This window comes from Pararge aegeria, chromosome 27, assembly GCF_905163445.1.
Source record: "Pararge aegeria chromosome 27, ilParAegt1.1, whole genome shotgun sequence".
In the NCBI taxonomy this organism is placed as follows: Eukaryota; Metazoa; Arthropoda; class Insecta; order Lepidoptera; family Nymphalidae; genus Pararge; species Pararge aegeria.
In genome coordinates, this window is record NC_053206.1 from 3477602 (window position 1) to 3497423 (window position 19822).

Below are 19822 nucleotides of genomic sequence, written 5' to 3' on the forward strand. Positions count from 1 at the left end.
CATCAAAAGTGTCATCTATGTGCCTATTTGAATAAATAAATAGTTGACTTTGACTTTAAACTTTGATATGATAATAGTGTACAGTATCCTTAGTACAAGATTCACTCGCAATCGAGGAGTAGTTATCGTGCATGCAAATACTTGAACATCGCCTACAATTCTTCAGTTCGGCCTTTTGACGTTTGTAAACAAAAATGAAAAGCACAGAATTTGCGACTCTATAACAAGTAGCATTAGGTCCATTTTACTTTGACGATACAGATTCCGATATTCGATAACAGACTCGTAGATTGCGAGCGAGCTGATATAGTACTACTGTATTCTATTAGTCAAGCCTTTTTGGTATCGAATAGATACCCATATTGAAGGAGTTGTAAAAGGTAAGTTAATCCGCCTTTATGCGGCGGCCGCCATCTTGCAACGATTTTCACAAAACATAAAATGCAAATTCAAAAGTATTCGAATTCAATATTTCTTTATTCATGTAGGCCTATCACAGGCACTCATGAAGCGTTCATACATATATGTTTACTTGATATGTGATAACTTCGTTCGCCAACTTAATCCTAACGCTACGAGAACTCCCGTCTAATTCACATTTCAAACAAAAAAAGACAAAATCGAAATCCGTTCTTTCGTTCGGGAGTTACGATGCCACAGACAGAAACTCACAACCACACAGAGACACGTCAAACTAACACCCCGTCGCGACGTGGGGGTTAAAAAAAGAACAGATAAACAATTAATACATAAGTTCGCAAATGTTTGAAAACCCATAAAACAAAAGGTAAACATAAATAATATTTTATAATAGACCGGTCGCGTCCTTGCCAGAGAGCGGTCGCGCGGGTCAACGACCTTGCGCGTACGGTGCGACTCGATTGCCAAAAATATTACGTGCAAACGTTAGCGCGCCCGTGAAAATGACTCGGTGCACGAGTATGGATAAAAAAAAATTATAACACGCTTTAGTATAATTACAGAGTAAGTATAGATAATAGAATTAAGGACATACAGAACCCGCGTTCAATCATTATTGTACGCAGTGAATTGTGTCCAAAAACAGTGATTAAAAAGTCGATATAAACAGTCGACTAACTAGAAACGGACATAAATTAGTGATATCTGCATAAAATCTGATAAAAGTACAGAAATCCTTTGTGGGGATGGATAAATGCTTTTATAACATGATACCGAAGGTAATATTAGATCTACCTTTACCTAAGATTAAACAATATGTTAAAACACATTTAACAAATCGTGGTTACTACACGATTGATGAATTCCTTAACGACAGCCTGCTTGGAAGCAAGCCACTCCGCTCTCATCTCTCACAAAAAAGAAAAATCCTAAAGATTGTTAAACTTTAAAATTATGTTGGAAAAGAACAATCTGCTGAGTTTCTTGCCGGCTCTTCTCAGTTGAATCTGCCTTCCGAACCGGTGATAGAGTCACTACAAACAGACTGACTTGACGTTTTAAAAGTGCTTATTAATTAGGCCTACTTGAAATAAATGAACTTTGAATTTTGAATTTTTGAGTGAAAACGCCCCGCGCTCGTCTCACTTCACACCCGCGAAATTTAGCAAGCTCGCAACTTTTCCGATTTTCCCCATTTCATGGTAAAGGCATTAGAGGTAAATTAATAACTGTCAACTGCAATATGGAATGGAGTGACTAACTACCTTTTCGAGAAACACTACTAAATTGGAGTGGTTTTCGATGCTTTAATATTAGCCGCGTACACGATTTCTGTATGTTCTTCATTCTGTGGTATAGACATACAGAGGTCCGACAAGACGAAGCCGTCTTGACGAAGGAATTGCGCGGTAATGACATTTAATATTTTAATTTAGAATTTTTCAATTTAATCAATATCATTATCATCATAAATAAATAAATATACTACGACAATGAACATATCGCCATCTAGGCCCAAAGTAAGCGTAGCTTGTGTTATGGATACTAAGATGACTGATGAATATTTTTATGAATATTAACACTTGTAATATATACAGATAAAGACCCAGACACTGAAAAACATCCAAGTTCATCACACAAACTTGTTCCATGTGGGAATCGAACCCACAGCCATGGGCTCAGAAAGCAGGGTCGCTGCCCACTGCGCCAGTCAGCCATCATCATAATATCAAACAATAGGCGTCCACAGTAGGACATAGGTCCCTTGTAGGGAGTTTCAAATGCCACGACCTTGTGCCGCTTGGATCCAGCTTAAAAAAAAATTACATTTGATAGTCTATAACCATAGGATATAAACCATAAAGCATGAAATCTTAGGAGCTGGGCAAACGAAGTAACAGCGCGGGAGGAGGATGCGACGCGGTAGGTCAGGGTACGTATATTGTGTAGAATAGACAATGAAAGTTTGTATGAGAAAAATGTACTCATCAGACATGGTACACAAAGGAAACACTAGTTAAAAAAAAATTGTGACCTAGTATTTTTCGAGTGAGACATGCACGGGTTGTTTTCACTGTTTTTGGACACAAAGCACTTCATAAAATATTGGCTGAATGAGGATTCTGTATGTTCTTTATTCAATATTATTCTTTAGTAATAGCTACCTGTCACTATACAAGTCTCCGCACCGTCTGATGGGGGGGGGGTCAAAGCTGTCCATGGTTGGTAGATGTCCGGCAAGTATACAATGGCTTCCCAGGGCGTTTAGCAAAGCCAACGAGCAGGACATACTGGGATGGTATTTAGTTTGGGTACACACGCCCACATAAAGCTTTGAAAAATAAAAAGTTTCTCCCATTGCATGCTCATTTTGCAAGATCGCTTTTAGTGCTAAGGCTGCCTTTGCACCCAAGGACTAAGTACTATCTTCTGTATTCTATTCTACTAATATATTTTATTATATGGCCCTATTACTTTAAATGTCATCTCAATCATTCTGATGCAACACAAAGCAATATTGCAAACTAAATAGCTGAATCTTTCATCATTACATCTGCATTATTACATTTTGACAACCACTAAATGCCTCAGTTTGATACCTGTCAAGGACAATTTGGGAGTTTATATTTTCGTTACTCTCTGGTCTGGGCCGGTGGGAGGCTTTGGCCGTGGCTAGTTACCACCCTACTGGCAAAGACATGCCCCTTAGCAATTAAGTGTCCCGGTACGATATTCTGTAGAAACAGATAAGAGGAATGGGTTTAATATAACTGTAATAACACGTTAGCCTGCTACCATCTTGGACTGCATGGTCTAACCACCAAGGGCTGACTTGTGGTGGAAGAAAAAAAAAGGAGGCTGTTTTTGAATACTGAACAAAGAAAATCCTTTATTTGTGGTACTCTACTGTGCAGGTAGTACCGGGTAGCACTGTGCAAAACTGACAACCTTGGTTTCTGTATGTCTTGTAAGTGTGGTCCCAGGTTCTATATCCAGCAAGGTCAACTTACAATCAGTGTGCGAGACAGAAATCCCTGGTAGTGCAAATGGTGGTTGAGTAAGTGAGACACAAAATAAAGCTACTCAGCTTGTGTAGGTTCAGACTTATCTAGTCAATATAGTATGAAGAGAGACTGCCTTTGTAGTATTGTTTTGTCTTTTAATTGTGTGCTATAAAGATTTTTTTTTTATAATCTGTATCTCTTATCTCTAAAGAATTTAACAATCTTATTTTATTATTTCAATTGTATTTCTTGTTACTGACCAAGGATATATGAAAAATGTTTTTGTTGAAAAAAGATGATAAATATATTCTTTTTTCTTATTTCTCCACAAGTTAGCACTTGATTGCCATGCCCCCTGATGTAATTATGGGATACTCCTAATAGGCTTCTATGAGACAAACTACCTGTTTTTTGTAGGGTGGTAACTAGAAAGTTCCAAATAGCATCCACTGAGGATTGAATACCGAACCTCCCATATCTAATACCACACCAGTCACAACAGTGTTAAAGAGTCTACAAAATTTAATCTGTCTTCAGCTGAACTACCAATTTTATTTTACATTGTTTATTTTTAGTTTAAGCAATTAAAATATCACACGCTTCAACTGTGAAGGAAAACATTGTGAGGAAACCCGCATGCCTGAGAGATCTCCAGAATGTTCTCAGGCATGCAGATTGTGTAGAGTCCACCAATCCACACTGGGCAAGCAGGGTAGGCCTTAACCCCTTCTCATTATGGGAGTGGACCTGTGCCCTGTAGTGGCCCGGTGATATGATTATGATTTTTAGTCATTTAAACTTGATTCACCTTAAGTAGTTACAGCTTATGATAATGGCTCTCATGCCTTATATAGCCTTACGCCTTTGGTTGCCTGGAAGAGATCGCTATGTTGACCCATTGGCACAGTTTGCAGCGACCCTGCTTTCTGAGTCAAAAGCTGTGGGTTAGATTCCCATGACTGGAAAATGTTTTGTGCAATGAACATGAATGTTTTTCAGTGTCTGGGTGTTTATCTGTATATTATAAGTATTTTATGTATATTATTCATAAAAATATTCATCAGTCATCGTAGTACCCATAACACAGGCTGAGCTTACTTTAGGGCTGGATGGCGACGTGTGTATTGTCTTAGTATATTTATTATTATTATGTAGTTATAAGGCTGCCAAATTTTATACTTTTTGTTTAATTCTTATTTATAATTTTTCTATATGTTTATGTGGTGTACAATAAAAGTGTATTCATTCATTGCCATTATTTTGTATGTTATTACTACTAACACACACTAAGTATTCTAAAGTGCTATTTTATTATATGTGTATAGACAAACTAGACTCATAGGTGGTGGGGAAAACAGACACAGGAACAAAATTTTTGATCTTTGCTATGTAGTCACAAAGAAGCAGTTTTGTTTTTGTGGACTGGGCTAGTCAAATTATGCTATATTCCTTGTGATAATTGCAAAAATATGCAAAGATTGCATATTTTTTCTAATAAGATCACACAACATTATTTGCCTTAGGTCAGATGTTTTCAGATTAAACTTATTATTTTTTTCATTTCATAGTAATACACTTAATGTAACAAATGTTTATTTAATTTACTATACCGGTAAATGCCCTATATGACTATTTAAACAAGATTCTGATAAGAAGCCGATAAGATAAGAATATAACTGAAAAGTTCTAACAAAACATCCAGCTTAAAAAAATAACCTTTATTCTTTTCCCCAACACAAGACTACATGTAAATAACCTTTGTCCTTTTTTTTTGATTACCCACAAATATAATCACGCAAAGGATAAAAATATATACAGCCAAACGTTTTGCCGATTAACCTCTAAAGTTAATAGGTGTGCAGTTACTTTTGCATTTTTGTTTGAGACTGCCGCAATTTACGCTCCGTTACCTTCAGTTAACGAAAGAGATCCAATAAAAGAGGTAAAACCGATGGAAAAACAGCAATAACTGTTTCATGTGAAGGAGATACACACACTTTTTAACACTGTGAAGCACTGACAATCCGAGTAATGTCTAACCGGCAATACGTAATATCAAATTAGTCACAATTCTAGCAAAAGTTTTAGCACTAAAATGCACGATTTCGCAACGATTTAAGTTAGAAGACACAATAAGGCGATTACACTCTATAGTAAACTGTTTGTGACTGACTTCGGATCGAAGTTTTTGAGTGACGACACGTCATTGCTAATCTGACAAATAGAAAGAGACAGAGCTATACTCGGAAGCGCAGCTGTTGTTTCAAGACTTTTGCGTTAGATTATATTTCATTTCAATTCCATATATAAATCACATAGTCAAGTTCGATTTAATTAACATTTAAGATACTCATTAATTAGTTATATTGATAATAATACCATAGACGTATGGGTTAAATAATTTGATTTCATAACAGCGCCATCTTTTGACAAATGGCAGTACTGCTATGGAACAGGAAATTTTATGTCATACTAGATGGCGCGTTTAACAAAAATTTAAATAAAACTCGTCAAGATTTAAATTATTATTTATTATCGAGCATAAAATTATGATATTAATATTATTATGAAATTACTATAAGATTATGATTGAGTTATGGCGCATTAGAATACGTTATCTTTATCGTAGGTACATAATATGTCGTTCACCCTAGAATCACTAACATAATTGTGTATCATAGATAACTATAAAGTGATACCTAAAATGAAAGTGTCGGTCTGTGGTTGCGAAAAAACTACACAGCCTAATGCCTTTATAATATGATATCATTATAATTAGATTGAAAAGTTTTATAATAAAAGGTTGAACGTTTCAATCATTTCAAAATAGGCTAAAATGCAAACGCCACCTTTAATTTATTTATCTACCTACCTAATAAAATATGTTATTAGTTTTTTGTATCAAACAAACTAGATAACCGCTTATTTATTTTAATGGTTCATTAAGTGTAACGGTTTATTTTTAGAATAAATTTCTTTAAACCTAAATAGTTTTCACTTTAAACCAAAAATTTCCACGCATATGGCGCTGGCATATTCATAGAATAGAAATATACTAGAATAATACGTAATTATAATTATACTTCTATGATTCTAGTACATACGACAGCATCGTATCATATTGTTGTTTCTATTATGTACGTAGACATACGTTATAGAAGCGTTTGGTTAAGGAAATTGGTAGTTTAGGTATTCTTTGATAGACACAAAATATAAATATACGACTACAATACACATATCGCCATCTAGCCCCAAAGTAAGCGTAGCTAGTGTTATGGGTACTGAGATGACTGATGATTTTTTTTTTATGAATAAAAGACATGAATACTTATAATATGGATATAAACATGTCATCACACACATGTTCCAGTTGTGGGAATCGAACCCACGGCCTAGGACTCAGAAAGCAGGGTGCTGCCCACTGCGCCAATCAGCTGTCAGTATGACATTTTGTCCGGTGGGAGATTTTGACCGTAGCTAGTTACTACCATACCGACAAAGACGTGCCGCTAAGCGATTTAGTGTTCCGGTGCGATGTCGCGTAGAAACCGATTAGGGGTATGACTACCATACTCCATTACAGGTTACTCCGCTACCATTGTAACAGGTGAGATTGCAATCAGGGGTGTGCAACTTGCATTAGGTTTGTGTGATGAACTTAAATGGTTTTCAGTGTCTGGATGTTCATCTGTAGGTATATTTCAAGTATTTAGGTTTAAAGACATTTATTCTCAAAATAAATAATGAATGTTTCACCTAAACACAGGCATCGCTAAACGCCCTACGAGTTTAGTATAATGATGGTTTCAGAATGCTGTTGGGCTTACACCGTTATTGTAGTGCATCAGAAATGTTCGCGAGGGCTCATACTGATGACTTTTTTGCCATCAGAAGAAATCGAATAGCACCCTTCATGAAAAGAACGTGGGTAAGCAGTAACGGCATTCTGAAAGCACTATAAATCGATACGACTCTCCAATTTACAAGTTGTACCTATATTAAACTCCACGTAGGGCTGGCTGCCTGGACGCAGAAATTTTAATTTGTAAGTATTTTTTTTATATTGCATATTAATATTTAATGTGAGTTTTTTATTTTATTTAGTTTAGTATTTAATTATTCTATTTATGTTAAAGTTTAGTGCGTAGTGATGGGTCATAGATACAAAATAAATAAATAAATGAGAAATTAAAATTAACATAAAGAAGTGGTAATATATTATCTAGTTAGTGTGATACAAAAACAAAACCAACACAAAAATACAAAAGATGGCGCGTTTATAAAAATTTTAAACAATGCTTTTTTAGCTTGTTTATAAATGATTTAAAACGTTTCTCTCAAAAAATCTCTTCGGGTAGACTATTGTATAGTAGTGCTCCCTCAACCTGTATAGTTTTACTTAGTTCTTGGGTAATCTCAATTTATGCCTGTTTCGTTTATTTAGATGTGATTTAGTTTTAAACGTAATTTGTGTATGTATGACTTCGGTAAGTATTTTTCTAACTAGTATGCATGTTTTGTATTTATACAGCTGTCTAAGGGAATGTATGTTAGTTTTTTTATATATGGTGTACACCAAAGAAAAAAAGTAGTTGCAGAGATATAAATACATAGCAAGAGAGTACAATTTGGTGGCCTTATCGCTACATAGCGATTTGCAACCAATGTAAAAGGAAAAAAACATAGAAAAGAGGTAGGTGGTGCAATAAATAAGATTCAAAATTATACAAATATATAAATAAAATATATATATAAATATATTACATATAAAAAGTTCTTGGATAAGTTGGATAACGATAATCAAGTTGGAACAAGGTTTTCAAGAGTTTGTTTTGAGAAATTTGAATAATTTTGAGGTTTGTATCATATGCACTTCCCCATATTTCTATGAGGTATTCTAATAAGGGGCTTACTAGTGACTTGTAAATAATAGTACGGACTTTTTTAATGTATATTATTCATAAAAATATTCATCACTCATCTTAGTACCCATAACACAAGCTACGCTTACTTTAGGGCTAGGTGGCGATGTTTGTATTGTCGTAGAATATTTATTTATTTATTACAATTTCTAAACGAACAAACTTTACTCACCGGAATATATTTCTTGTTGATGGCTGCCACGTCGACCGGGTCGGGGCTTAAACTCCTCATCCTGGGCATAACTTCGTCCAACATTATGAGTTTCCTCAAAATCGGTTAAGCTTTGATATAAACTGTAACAAAAAAAAAACTCTTGTCTATATTTATTTTATTTAGTTATTTTATTATATAATTATTTATATTATAGTAATAATTTTATTTTATTAAGTTGTGTTAGTTACACCATGTTATAACTCAAGAACGGCTGGACCAATTTTTGTAATATTTCACCATAATTTTCTCAAAGGAGTGTGGTGTCCATCGGTCCACACTGTGCCAGCGTGGTGGACGGCAGCCTTTAAGTGTGGGAGGATACTCGTGCCCTATAGTGGGCCAGTTATGATGATGAACCGTAGAGAAGCCGCTGGAAACAAGCGGCTCAGAATCGTGGAGTTTGGAAATTGAAATATTAAATTTAATTCAATATTCAATTAATTTAATTAATTGTTTTATAAATACAACCTAAAATAAACTATTTAAAACTAAATAAAATCTAAAACGCCCTCGAAACCACCGCAGCGAGGCACAGTTCCTAAGATGCTGGCAGCATTGCCATTGGATGGCCAAACTAATTCGTTGGCCAAGGTAACTGCCCGCTCTAGGATCACCGGTAGACTCCATAACCCTTTTCGATAATTCTTTGAAAAGGGCTCTTGCCTCCGGACCCCACGGTCCCAAAGTCTCTACTCCAAAAGGCACAAAAATGAAGCTGCTATCCAGGTTGCCATCCTATTTCATATTTACGCCTCTTGGCCTGCTCGGCACTGGTAGCAGCCGCACCTACCATTGACGAGGTGGCTTGAATATGTGATGCAGCTAGGGTATCAACACAAGTTGCATCCCACAGAAGTGACCTTCCAAGCCTCCAAGGTATGAGCGTCATACCATCAGGTCTCTTGCAATAGGCTAATATATATATATATATGGCTAATATATATAGTTCTAATACAGCTGAATTAAATTCAAATTCAAATTCAAATTCTTTATTATGAAAAAGACGTTATCATATTATGTATACGCAAATTTTATCTTTCACATCGACGTCCAAATATTGAGGTAAATTAAAAAGCGTAATATTAAATATAACGTCAGTATAGGTAATTAGGTATATATATGTCTAGTCAAATATTTTCGACGGCTGACTGGCGCAGTGGGCAGCGACCCTGCTTTCTGTGTCCTAGGCCGTGGGTTCGATTCCCACAACTGGAAAATGTTTGTGTGATGAACATGATTGTTTTTCAGTGTCTGGGTGTTTATATTATAAGTATTTATGTGTATTATATGAATAAAAATATTCAACAGCTATCTTAGTACCCATAACACAAGCTACGCTTACTTTGGGGCTAGATGGCGATGTGTGTATTGTCGAAGTATATTTATTTATTTATTTATTTATTTATTTATTTTGGTGCACTAAAAATTCTTTGACTGATTTAAACTGATTTGTAACTTTTTTTTTCTTTTTTATTGCATATTAATATGAATGAATTAATGAATACACTTTTATTGTACACCAATGAAAAAATAGTAGTTACAGAGATATAAATACATATCAAGAGAGTACAATTTTGGTTTGGAGTAATATTTAATGTTTAAGTTTTTTTTTTTGATATAGTTTAGTTTTTAATTATTCTATTTATGTTTTAGTGTAGTTTTAGCGTAGTGATGGGTCATAGATACCAAACTTGATAATAATTAAATGAATTTTGAAAGAGCCATTTCTTCAATGCTACATTTTGTAAGAGCCATTTCTTCAATGCTACATTTTGTAAGAGCCATTTCTTCAATGCTACATTTTGTAAGAGCCATTTCTTCAATGCTACATTTTGTAAGAGCCATTTCTTCAATGCTACATTTTGTAAGAGCCATTTCTTCAATGCTACATTTTGTAAGAGCCATTTCTTCAATGCTACAAAACGAGAACGCCCTACAAAATATCTATGTCCAGTGGATGTCTCAGAATGAGCAGTGTTGTGGTAGAGTCCACCACGCTGGCCTAGTGCGGATTGGTAGACTTCACACACCAGGCCAGTCATGCAGGTCCTTCACCGTTGAAGCTAGTGATTTTTTTGAAAATAAAAAACGCGCATAACTCCGAAAAGTAAGAGGTGCGCGTCGAGGCTCAAACTCGGTCCTCCGAAAGTGGAGCCGAGGTCTTAACCAATACGCTACCACCGCTTCGGGGATTTATTATCCATAATAAATGATATCTGGTGATAAATGATATAAGCATATCATTAAAGCAAGCATAGTATTTCGCAGAAACGTGTATAATATTCCGATGTACTGGGCATACAAACAAACAAATTAAGAAGAAGAAGAAAAAGTCTTTATTGCACAAACAAATATAAAACCAGGTTAACAAAAAAAAAAACGATAATATACATATGCACAAAGGCCGCCTTATAACTCGAACCGATTGACATCCACTTGAACTTAACTTACAAATTACAATAGTATGCTTGTAACGGAATATCGAAATACTCTTGAAGGGTTCAAGCGTATATTTCATAAGGAATCACCCTGTAAAAATATTAAATCAAAAGAAGCGTATTCAATTTTACGTACAAACTAATTCAAAACATTTTAAGTGTTTACTTATGACAGCATAAGATAAAATACCGACACGTGAATAGTACGTTAACAACGCTACGCCACGCGTAACTAATATAAAGAGTCACTGGATTTTACTTTTGCATGTTATGCTGTATCTCTTTCAGTAAAAACTATGGCAGTGGTTTACTCAAAAACTATTGGCGTTTCGGCTACACAGATAGACAGAGACCTCTAAAGACTCTGAAGTATTATTTCGGTTTTGTTTAACACGTATGTGTAAAAGAAATCGCATGCAAGCTAGTGTTAAATAATATAGGAAAACAACTTAATTTCATCACCCTTGCTCGTAACGTGGACCTTAAGACACAGAAATAAGGCTCATAATCTAAGATATTAGACACTCGGATTTGTTTTAAATGATCGTACTTGTACGTTATTTATGGTTACCCGATTAGTTAAGTTTGTACCTCACTGCAAGTTATATGTGTGAATATGGACCATTTTTAATTTTGACGGATAGTGCGGATTTATTTTTTTAAAGAGGTTTTTTGCGGCGGTAATAGTAGGCATTTCCTAAAACGAAATTTATTTTTAAATTCTCAATTATGACGTTTAATATTATTCACAATTTATAAATAGTTTAAATACAAAAATATTCCCATTATTATATTTTGAATAAAGGTTGTACCTATGCAGCGAGCGATGCTGGCTGTATGCAGTGGCGTGCATAGACAAAAAACGGGTATGCAAATTATATTATAAAATGAAGAAAATCTCCAGTTCGAGTTATAAATACTTAATGGTAGGCTTTTTAAAACTCGTACTGGAGATTTTCTTTATTTTATATCATCTGCATACTCTGTGTATACCCTCTATGGACGCTACTGGCTGTATGTCGGTTTACCTTTGCGCGGGACAAAAAAACAGCGTGCCATTACCCGCAATTAATATTTTGTTGGGTTTGATTAGGTATTTATAATTAAAAATGAGTTTGGGAAGCAGAGTAATAGAAGATTTTTCTCCGTCCGCGAGTGAGTAACCAACCAACTTACAACAAAATTTAGAGAGCGGCCTGCCATTGAATTTATAACATACAGAATCTTCAATGAGCCATTATTGTCTGCAGTGTATTGTGTCAAAAAACAGTGAAAAAGCCCCGCGATCGTCTCACTTTACACCCGCGGAATGTTGCTAGGTCACAAATGTTGCCATTTTCCCATTTTATGGTGAACGCTTGGAACATTAGAGGTAAAATAATTACTGACATCTGCTAAATGCATGCATGTTCAACATATAATGTTTTTCAATGTCTGGCTGTTTATATAACATTTTCCAGTAGTGGGAATCGAACCCACGCCACGGCCTAGGACTCGGAAAGCAGTGTCGCTGCCCACTGCGCCAATCGGCCGTCAAATTCATCGTCATCATCAACAGCCGACAAGCGTCCACTGCTGAACAAAGGCCTTTCCAAGAGCGCTCCACCAAACACGGTCTTCTGCCTTTCTCATCCAGCCGCTTCCAGCCACTTTTTTAAGGTCATCTGTCCAGCGGGCTGGAGGTCGTCACACTGAGCTTGCCGATTCGCGGTCTCTACTCCAGAACACGTTTTTTATCCACGTTTCTGAAACGATACGTTTCTGAACGCCCTGCCGTTAGATATCCGTGAGGCACAATCGATTAGGACCTTCAAGAAACTAGTGAAGGATCATTATTTGTCTCTATCGGCCGAACATCGCTGAAGCGGATCATTTTAAGTGTGTAATTTTAATTATTTATGTATTTCATATAAATTGAGGATGTTATATGTTATCTATTTATATAGGTATTTATGTTATATATATTATTTTAATATTTGTATAATTTTAAATCTTATTTATTGCACCACCTTTTCTATGTTTTTTCCTTTTACGCCATTGGTTGCCTGGAAGAAATCGCTATGTAGCGATAAGGCCAACAAATTGTACTCTCTTGATATGTATTTATATCTCTGTAACTACTTTTTTTTCTTTGGTGTACAATAAAAGTGTATTCATTTATTCCTGAAGAAAAATCCTATTATAACATTAAGGATTATTTAAACGATAAAAAAGCTTGGGTGTGAATTGCTCTAGCTTCATAGCTTAATTTAAATTTACTGGAAGATGGTGATAACAAAAAAATAAATTTACCCGGCTAAGTTTGTTGTGGGCTCTTCTTAGACCAGGGCGCGTTTGGAACCCTCGTAGCTTTAGATTTAAGTTGGCGAACGAAGTTATCACCTTCCCATTACAATTATGTAAACAAATATGTATGAACACTTCATAAGTGCCTGTGATAGGCCTACATGAATAAAGAAATTTTGGATTTGAATTTTGAATTTATTCATTCATTCATACGTGCCGCTAAGATGTGGAACACCCTCCCGGAAAGTACCTTCAAGGCTAGAGTGAATAGGCTTTTTTTCGTGCTCTAACCTAGACCGCATCATTGCTTTCTAACGGGCATGATTGTCGTCAAGTGCTGGCCTATCGTTAATAAAAAAAAAATGCCCCGAAACGGTCCTACGACAGACATGACCATTGACCCGCCCACTGCCATTTCAACTTGCTTATCCCTTGAGCTATATCGGTGATCTTGGTTCTTCTATGGATTTCGTCGTTACAAATTCCATCCCGAAGAGAGACTCCGAACATAGCTCGTTCCATAGCGCGTTGCGCGACTTTTCATTATATTTTAAACTAGCGGACCCTCGCGACTTCGTCCGCGTATGAGCCAAGCTAGAATAGATCTGATGCTAACAGCATAATCATCGTTGCTATGTACATACTATTATTTAACGTGGTATATTGAGTTAGTTAGTTGTCATTATTTTAGTAGATAGATAGATACATACATACATACATCCATCCTCACAAACTTACCCATTTATAATATTAGTAGGATGGTACGCATGCATTCGATCGTTGTCCCATATTATGCCTTGCGACTTGCTGTTATTTGTGAAGAGTTATGTCCTTCATCTCCTTTAGTATTTATCGGAGCCTTATTAAAATAAGACAATACATGCTTGATAGTATACACTTCCAAATAAATAAAATTGGTTGCCTGTAAAGTCGGTATACGGGCGAAAGTTTTACGTGACAACGACTTTGAGTGGTAAAATAATTTTAATGTGAATATTCATTCGTATAGTAGGAAGAAGGATGAAATAATAGTAACAATTTAAAACATTTATTTATACAAAGAATTATATTTAAAACATTAATTTATACAAAGAATCTCGCACTGAATTTCATATTAACAAAATTTTATTTTTACCTTTACACATACATACGTATTTATATACAAATATACATACAATAACTTGCAATACATTTGCGTACAATGAAACAGCGTTTACTACAAAGGGACGCGTGCCTTTCACTTTTTATGTCTGTCTCTCTCGCTCTTAGGCGGGCGCGTGCCTCTCATTCGCTCTCATTGTGAGCGCATAACGTGAGCGGAGCGTAACGCAGTTTCTTGAAGTGTCACCCGGCAAACCAATTTATAAGACGTTGTCACGTCAAAAAAGAATTATTAAAATCGGTCAAAATTTAACGGAGCTATGAAGTAAAATTGATAAAAAAAACATTCCATTTCCCGGAGAAAACTTATTGTTTATCGGGATAAAAAGTATCCTTTATGTTGACCCGGAATACCAGCTACTACTATACTAAATTTTATTTAAATCCGTTTAGTAGTTTTCACGTGATGCCCGGACAAACAGACAGACAGATTATAAAGCATCCCCATATCAACATTTTCAAAATATACTAAATGCACAGAAATCTTCTAGTTACAGTTTTAAAAATATATATTAAAATTTTCATTTTCTAAATATAACCTAAAATAAACTATTAAAAACTAAATAAAATCTAAAACGTCCTCGAAACCACCGCAGCGAGGCACAGTTCCTAAGATGATGGCAGCATTGCCCCTTTGGATGGCCAAACTAATTCGTTCTATTTCGTTTTAAAGTATAGATAGTATAGATTATACAAATAAATATTGTAAGTCAAAAAGTATATACCACTTTAAAACAAATACAGATATTCTAGTCAGGTGACGCCCACACCCAATAGTCAACAAATCAGTTTAATTTGTACCAGGAAAAACTTCCACTTTGTACCTACTTATGCAAAACACTCGTATCGGACGTTAGACGTATAGACCGTGGTTTCCCTGTGAGTCATAACACGTGATAGGAATTGGTATTAATAGCGTGCGTCCGTCTGTATTTAAATATTTATTCATCAGGGTCTCCGTTCACAAGCGATCCGTAGCAAGCATCGATTGCAATTAATTTTTAAAAGTGTTTTTATCCTGGCTAAGTTTGTTTTGGGCTCTTCTTAGACCAGGGCGCGTTTGGACCCCTCCTACTCGTACCTTTAGTTCTAAGTTAACGAATGCAGGTATCACCATCACCTAACATTCGTGTTAACATGTTATATGTATGAACGCTTCATAAGTGCCTGTGATAAGTTATGAAAATTAAGATTAATTTGCTATACTCAGCGAAAAGCAGGAGAATATGTTTGGTGTAATTTATATTTTCTTCAATCCTTATACTCCACATGTTGTCATTCATTGTAAAGTCAACATCTTCTGAGGATGCTCCGGTTTCGGAGCGAAACGTGCGTTGAGAGTACATTGCCGAAGATCTGTTTGGTGTGGAGTATAAGAACTGACGAAATTATAAATTACACCAAACAGATTCTCCTGCAGAGTATAGCAAATTAAGCTTAATTTTCATAACTGGCTAAGTTTGTTTTGGGTCTTCCAGAAACGCGCCCTGGTCTAACCAGGGCGCGTTTGGAACCCTCCTAGCTTTAGTTTTAAGTTAACGAATGCAGTTATCACCATCACTGTTAACATGTTAAATGTACGAGTATGAACGTTTCATAGCCTATTTAATTTTTTTTTTTGGTAATCGTTATTTATTTGGGACTTTTATCCAACACGGATATGCCAGCCCCATCATCCATTAAGTAATTAGGTAAATTGAAAAAACTAAATTATTACAATAATACCTACTATAAGAGAAATTTAACAGACACAATCTGTTATTGCTACCTACGCAAAAACGCTTCTGTGGTCGGTTGAGAGGGAAAGCTCGTGATAAACGACTAAGACACCAGGGTATCTTTGCATCATTCGAGTCCGTGTAGGACTAAAGTGCATCGATTCGATTTTCGGATGGACACTTGCCGATAACCACCTGAGGGGTTGCTACGGCGTCACGAGGGAGTGGGGCGAGCGCGAAAGCTCGCCATGAGATGAGCCCCAGGGCTCGACGACATCGGGGGGGAGGATGGGAGACGTCGACTCGAGGGTATCTCTAGGAATAAATTATCTCATGCAAATGTAAATAATTTTATAAATTCATTATAATATTATTCTATAATAACAAATAAGTAAAGTCAATCTTCACAATATTTTAGTATCCAAGAATTCATTATAACTGCAGAAAGCCTTCTCGACAAGCCAAGTCTTCAGTTTTTTGCTAAATAAATTATTATTTGGTGCATCTCTTATGCTACCTGGTATCCTATTAAAAACTTCTGGGCCCATGCCTGCTACAGTCTTTGTAGCTTTTTTAAGGCTGTGATATTTGGATAGAAGTCTATGAGGGTATCGTAAGTAACAATGACTCCTTTTGTCAAACTCGTTTCTGTGCTGCTCTACGTATACTGCTACATTATAAATGAGTAGGCAAGGTAGCGTTAAAATACCTAGTTTAATAAAGAAGGGTTGAGCTGGGGTGGATATAAATACGGGTTCATTTTAGATGCACTTTAGTCCCCGATTTCTGACGTCATCCGGACGTGGATCCTTACCACGGTCACGGGGGCGTTCGGACTAAATGATTAGTCCAAAAGTCCACCAACACTCAGATTAACGTCGAACCGAGCCGAGGTCCGAGCCCTCGCAGGAGGCAACCTCGGGTCGACGTCTCCCACTCTCCCCCCCGATGTCGTCGAGCCCTGGGGCTCATCTCATGGCGAGCTTTCGCGCTCGCCCTACTCCCTCGTGACACCGTAGCAACCCCTCAGGTGGTTATCGGCAAGTGTCCATCCGAAAATCGAATCGATGCACTTTAGTCCTACACGGACTCGAATGATGCAAAGATACCCTGGTGTCTTAGTCGTTTATCACGAGCTTTCCCTCTCAACCGACCACAGAAGCGTTTTTGCGTAGGTAGCAATAACAGATTGTGTCTGTTAAATTTCTCTTATAGTAGGTATTATTGTAATAATTAAGTTTTTTCAATTTACCTAATTAAGTACTTATACGATGATGGGGCTGGCATATCCGTGTTGGATAAAAGTCCCAAATAAATAACGATTACCAAAAAAAAAATTAAATACGCTTATTTATATAATAGCTACAGAGACCTATAGAGAAAAAGAAAACCATTTGGTTTGTAAACGCAGCCTTCCAATTTTGAATTTCATTAGCTTATTTTTAATTGATACACTCACATCTGTCTAAATATGTACAACAACAATATAAACAGATAACAAAACTATAGTCACAACTAGTATCGCTTCTTTCATTTAATGTATTATGTAGGCATTAAAATATATTTTACGTACATTGACAGCTACGTAAACAAACATTGGAACAGCCACTGCGGCAGAACAGAAATGGAATGTCAACGCGATCATACATCCGACTGAAATCTGTCAAGTATAAAAGCTACGTGATTGATAGGTACGCGTAGTTTACACATGTATTACATCATATTTATTAATACAAAAACCAAAGCGATACTCACAGTTTCGATAAAAAAAAATCCAATACACAAAACAGGCACTTCACTTTTTAAATCACAGAACGTGTTTTTGAACGAATGAAAAAAAAAACAGGTGTTTTTTATAATAAGACTTCGCGCGCAAACTATAAAGCGTACAAGTTGTAACGACACGTGCTTTGTAGGTTATTATGAGATGCGAACGTACGCCTTGATCCGGCCGGGTTATATCAATGGAAGACGTCAAAACAGCTGTATAGCCTATGAACAACTGACATAAGGATAAAGTGTAATAATAAAGTTGTGATGTCAACAATTACTAATAGCGTAAGAGTTAGTGGGAAGTAATGATGACGCCAGCAAGCCGCATTGGAGCTTTATTATATTGTTGGCAATCGTGGGGAATTGGGGATGGACTCAAACAAAACTCATTTACAATTTTAAAGTAAAATTTGTTATATATATTCGGGCAGAGTTTCTTCCCTCTCATACTTGTTAGAAAATGAAAGTTCGACAATGCAATGCTTCTACTTTACAAGTTTGCCAACAAAACAAACCAATACTTTTTTACGATTAATAATTAGTTTCCGGTAAGTTATTTCATAAACTATTTAGAGATTATTCTATTTGAAAAAAAAATATTAATCATAAGGAACTGAGTTATAAAACAATTCAATTTCAATGAATCCTGTAGTGACGTCACAACATTTATTTATTTATTTAATTATTTATTCCCATCTTACATTTTTGTCATTACAGGAAAAAGTTATCCTAATACGATAATGCAGCATGTTACGTACATTTTAATAATATATATAACTATAGTGTATATGATAAAATCCAAATCGCTATATTTGTGAGTTCACTCAGAGTGCAACAAAATAAATCCGTCGTCTCGGCTATCACATTGAGGGTACAGAGTGCGCGCGTCAGTGGCGCCTCCTTCAGTAGCTTGGTGCGCCCGTTCGGCACCGCCAGCAGCGATGGCCTGTGCCTCCGCCAAACATACCGGTCCGGCGCACGCAGGCTTACCAGGCGTAACACATCAGCATTACATATTTGTCCCCTCAGTACTCTAAAAACATACGTTACGAGTGTAAGCTCTCTCCTTACCCTAAGCTCGTTGTATCCTACCATGCCCAGAACAAATAATGTAGGTATATGGCGTAGCTGACAATATAAGTACTTTTTGATTCTTCAGTTGATCTGCTCTAAGTAATTATTGCCAATGACGTCAGAGTCGCCAATGTTTCGCTATTCAAAAAAAAACGAGTTAGACGTTAGTAATGATTATATTAAGTGAGTTATAAATAAATAAATCTCAAATTTATTTTTTATCAATATTCAATCAATCCGTAACAAACAATTTCTATTCCACTCAGTTTAATTAAATTATGTTAGGTCATAGAAGTGTTAGAATATGTCGAAGGTAGAATTTTTTAGAAGTGTAAAGTATGTATTGTAATTTTTATGTAACCACATATAAGTTATTCGAAACATTGTGTTGACAGAATAAATTAAAATAACCTTCCTCTAAATTATCCACAACCTCTAGCGCTATTATTCTTGTCTGTATTTTATTCTATACGTAAGTAGGTATATGCGCATGATAACTGTAGTGATAACAGACAGTTTTGCTAAATTCTTGATAAGGTAATCTTTTAGCGCGATAGCAAAATGTAGACTTAAGTAAACATTCTTGCTAAGGTTAAATGTGAGCCGAGTGTTTTTTTTCAGTGTTATTTTTTTATTCAACTTCAAGTTTGGAACTTTGTTAGTAAATCGCGGAGTTTAAAAAACGAACCGATTTGGTTTTCGAATTCACAAATAGGGGGGAATATTTTTTTATTTTTGTCATCTAATTTATCAAAATTCAAAAAAATAACAATAATTAGTATCAAAGAAACTGATTATATCAAAATAATAA

At 35.8% G+C, this 19822-nt stretch overlaps 1 protein-coding gene across 5 annotated transcripts in view; it reads right to left on the reverse strand.

Annotated features, from left to right (window-relative positions):
- Positions 1-18152, reverse strand: part of LOC120635643 (segmentation protein cap'n'collar-like) — a 166072-nt gene extending 147920 nt beyond the window's left edge. For 2 of the 5 annotated variants that reach the window (XM_039906688.1, XM_039906686.1), the window contains exons 1-2: positions 17920-18152; positions 8520-8641 (exon numbers count right to left, since the gene is read on the reverse strand). In XM_039906688.1, coding sequence (XP_039762622.1) covers positions 8520-8603 — 84 coding nt within the window. In that variant the 5' untranslated portion in view covers positions 8604-8641; positions 17920-18152. Of the gene's footprint in view, positions 1-5335; positions 5622-8519; positions 8642-17919 lie in introns of those variants that run through there. The other 3 variants (XM_039906684.1, XM_039906682.1, XM_039906685.1) reach the window with 3 other exon arrangements.
- Positions 18153-19822: the final 1670 nt, after the last annotated feature.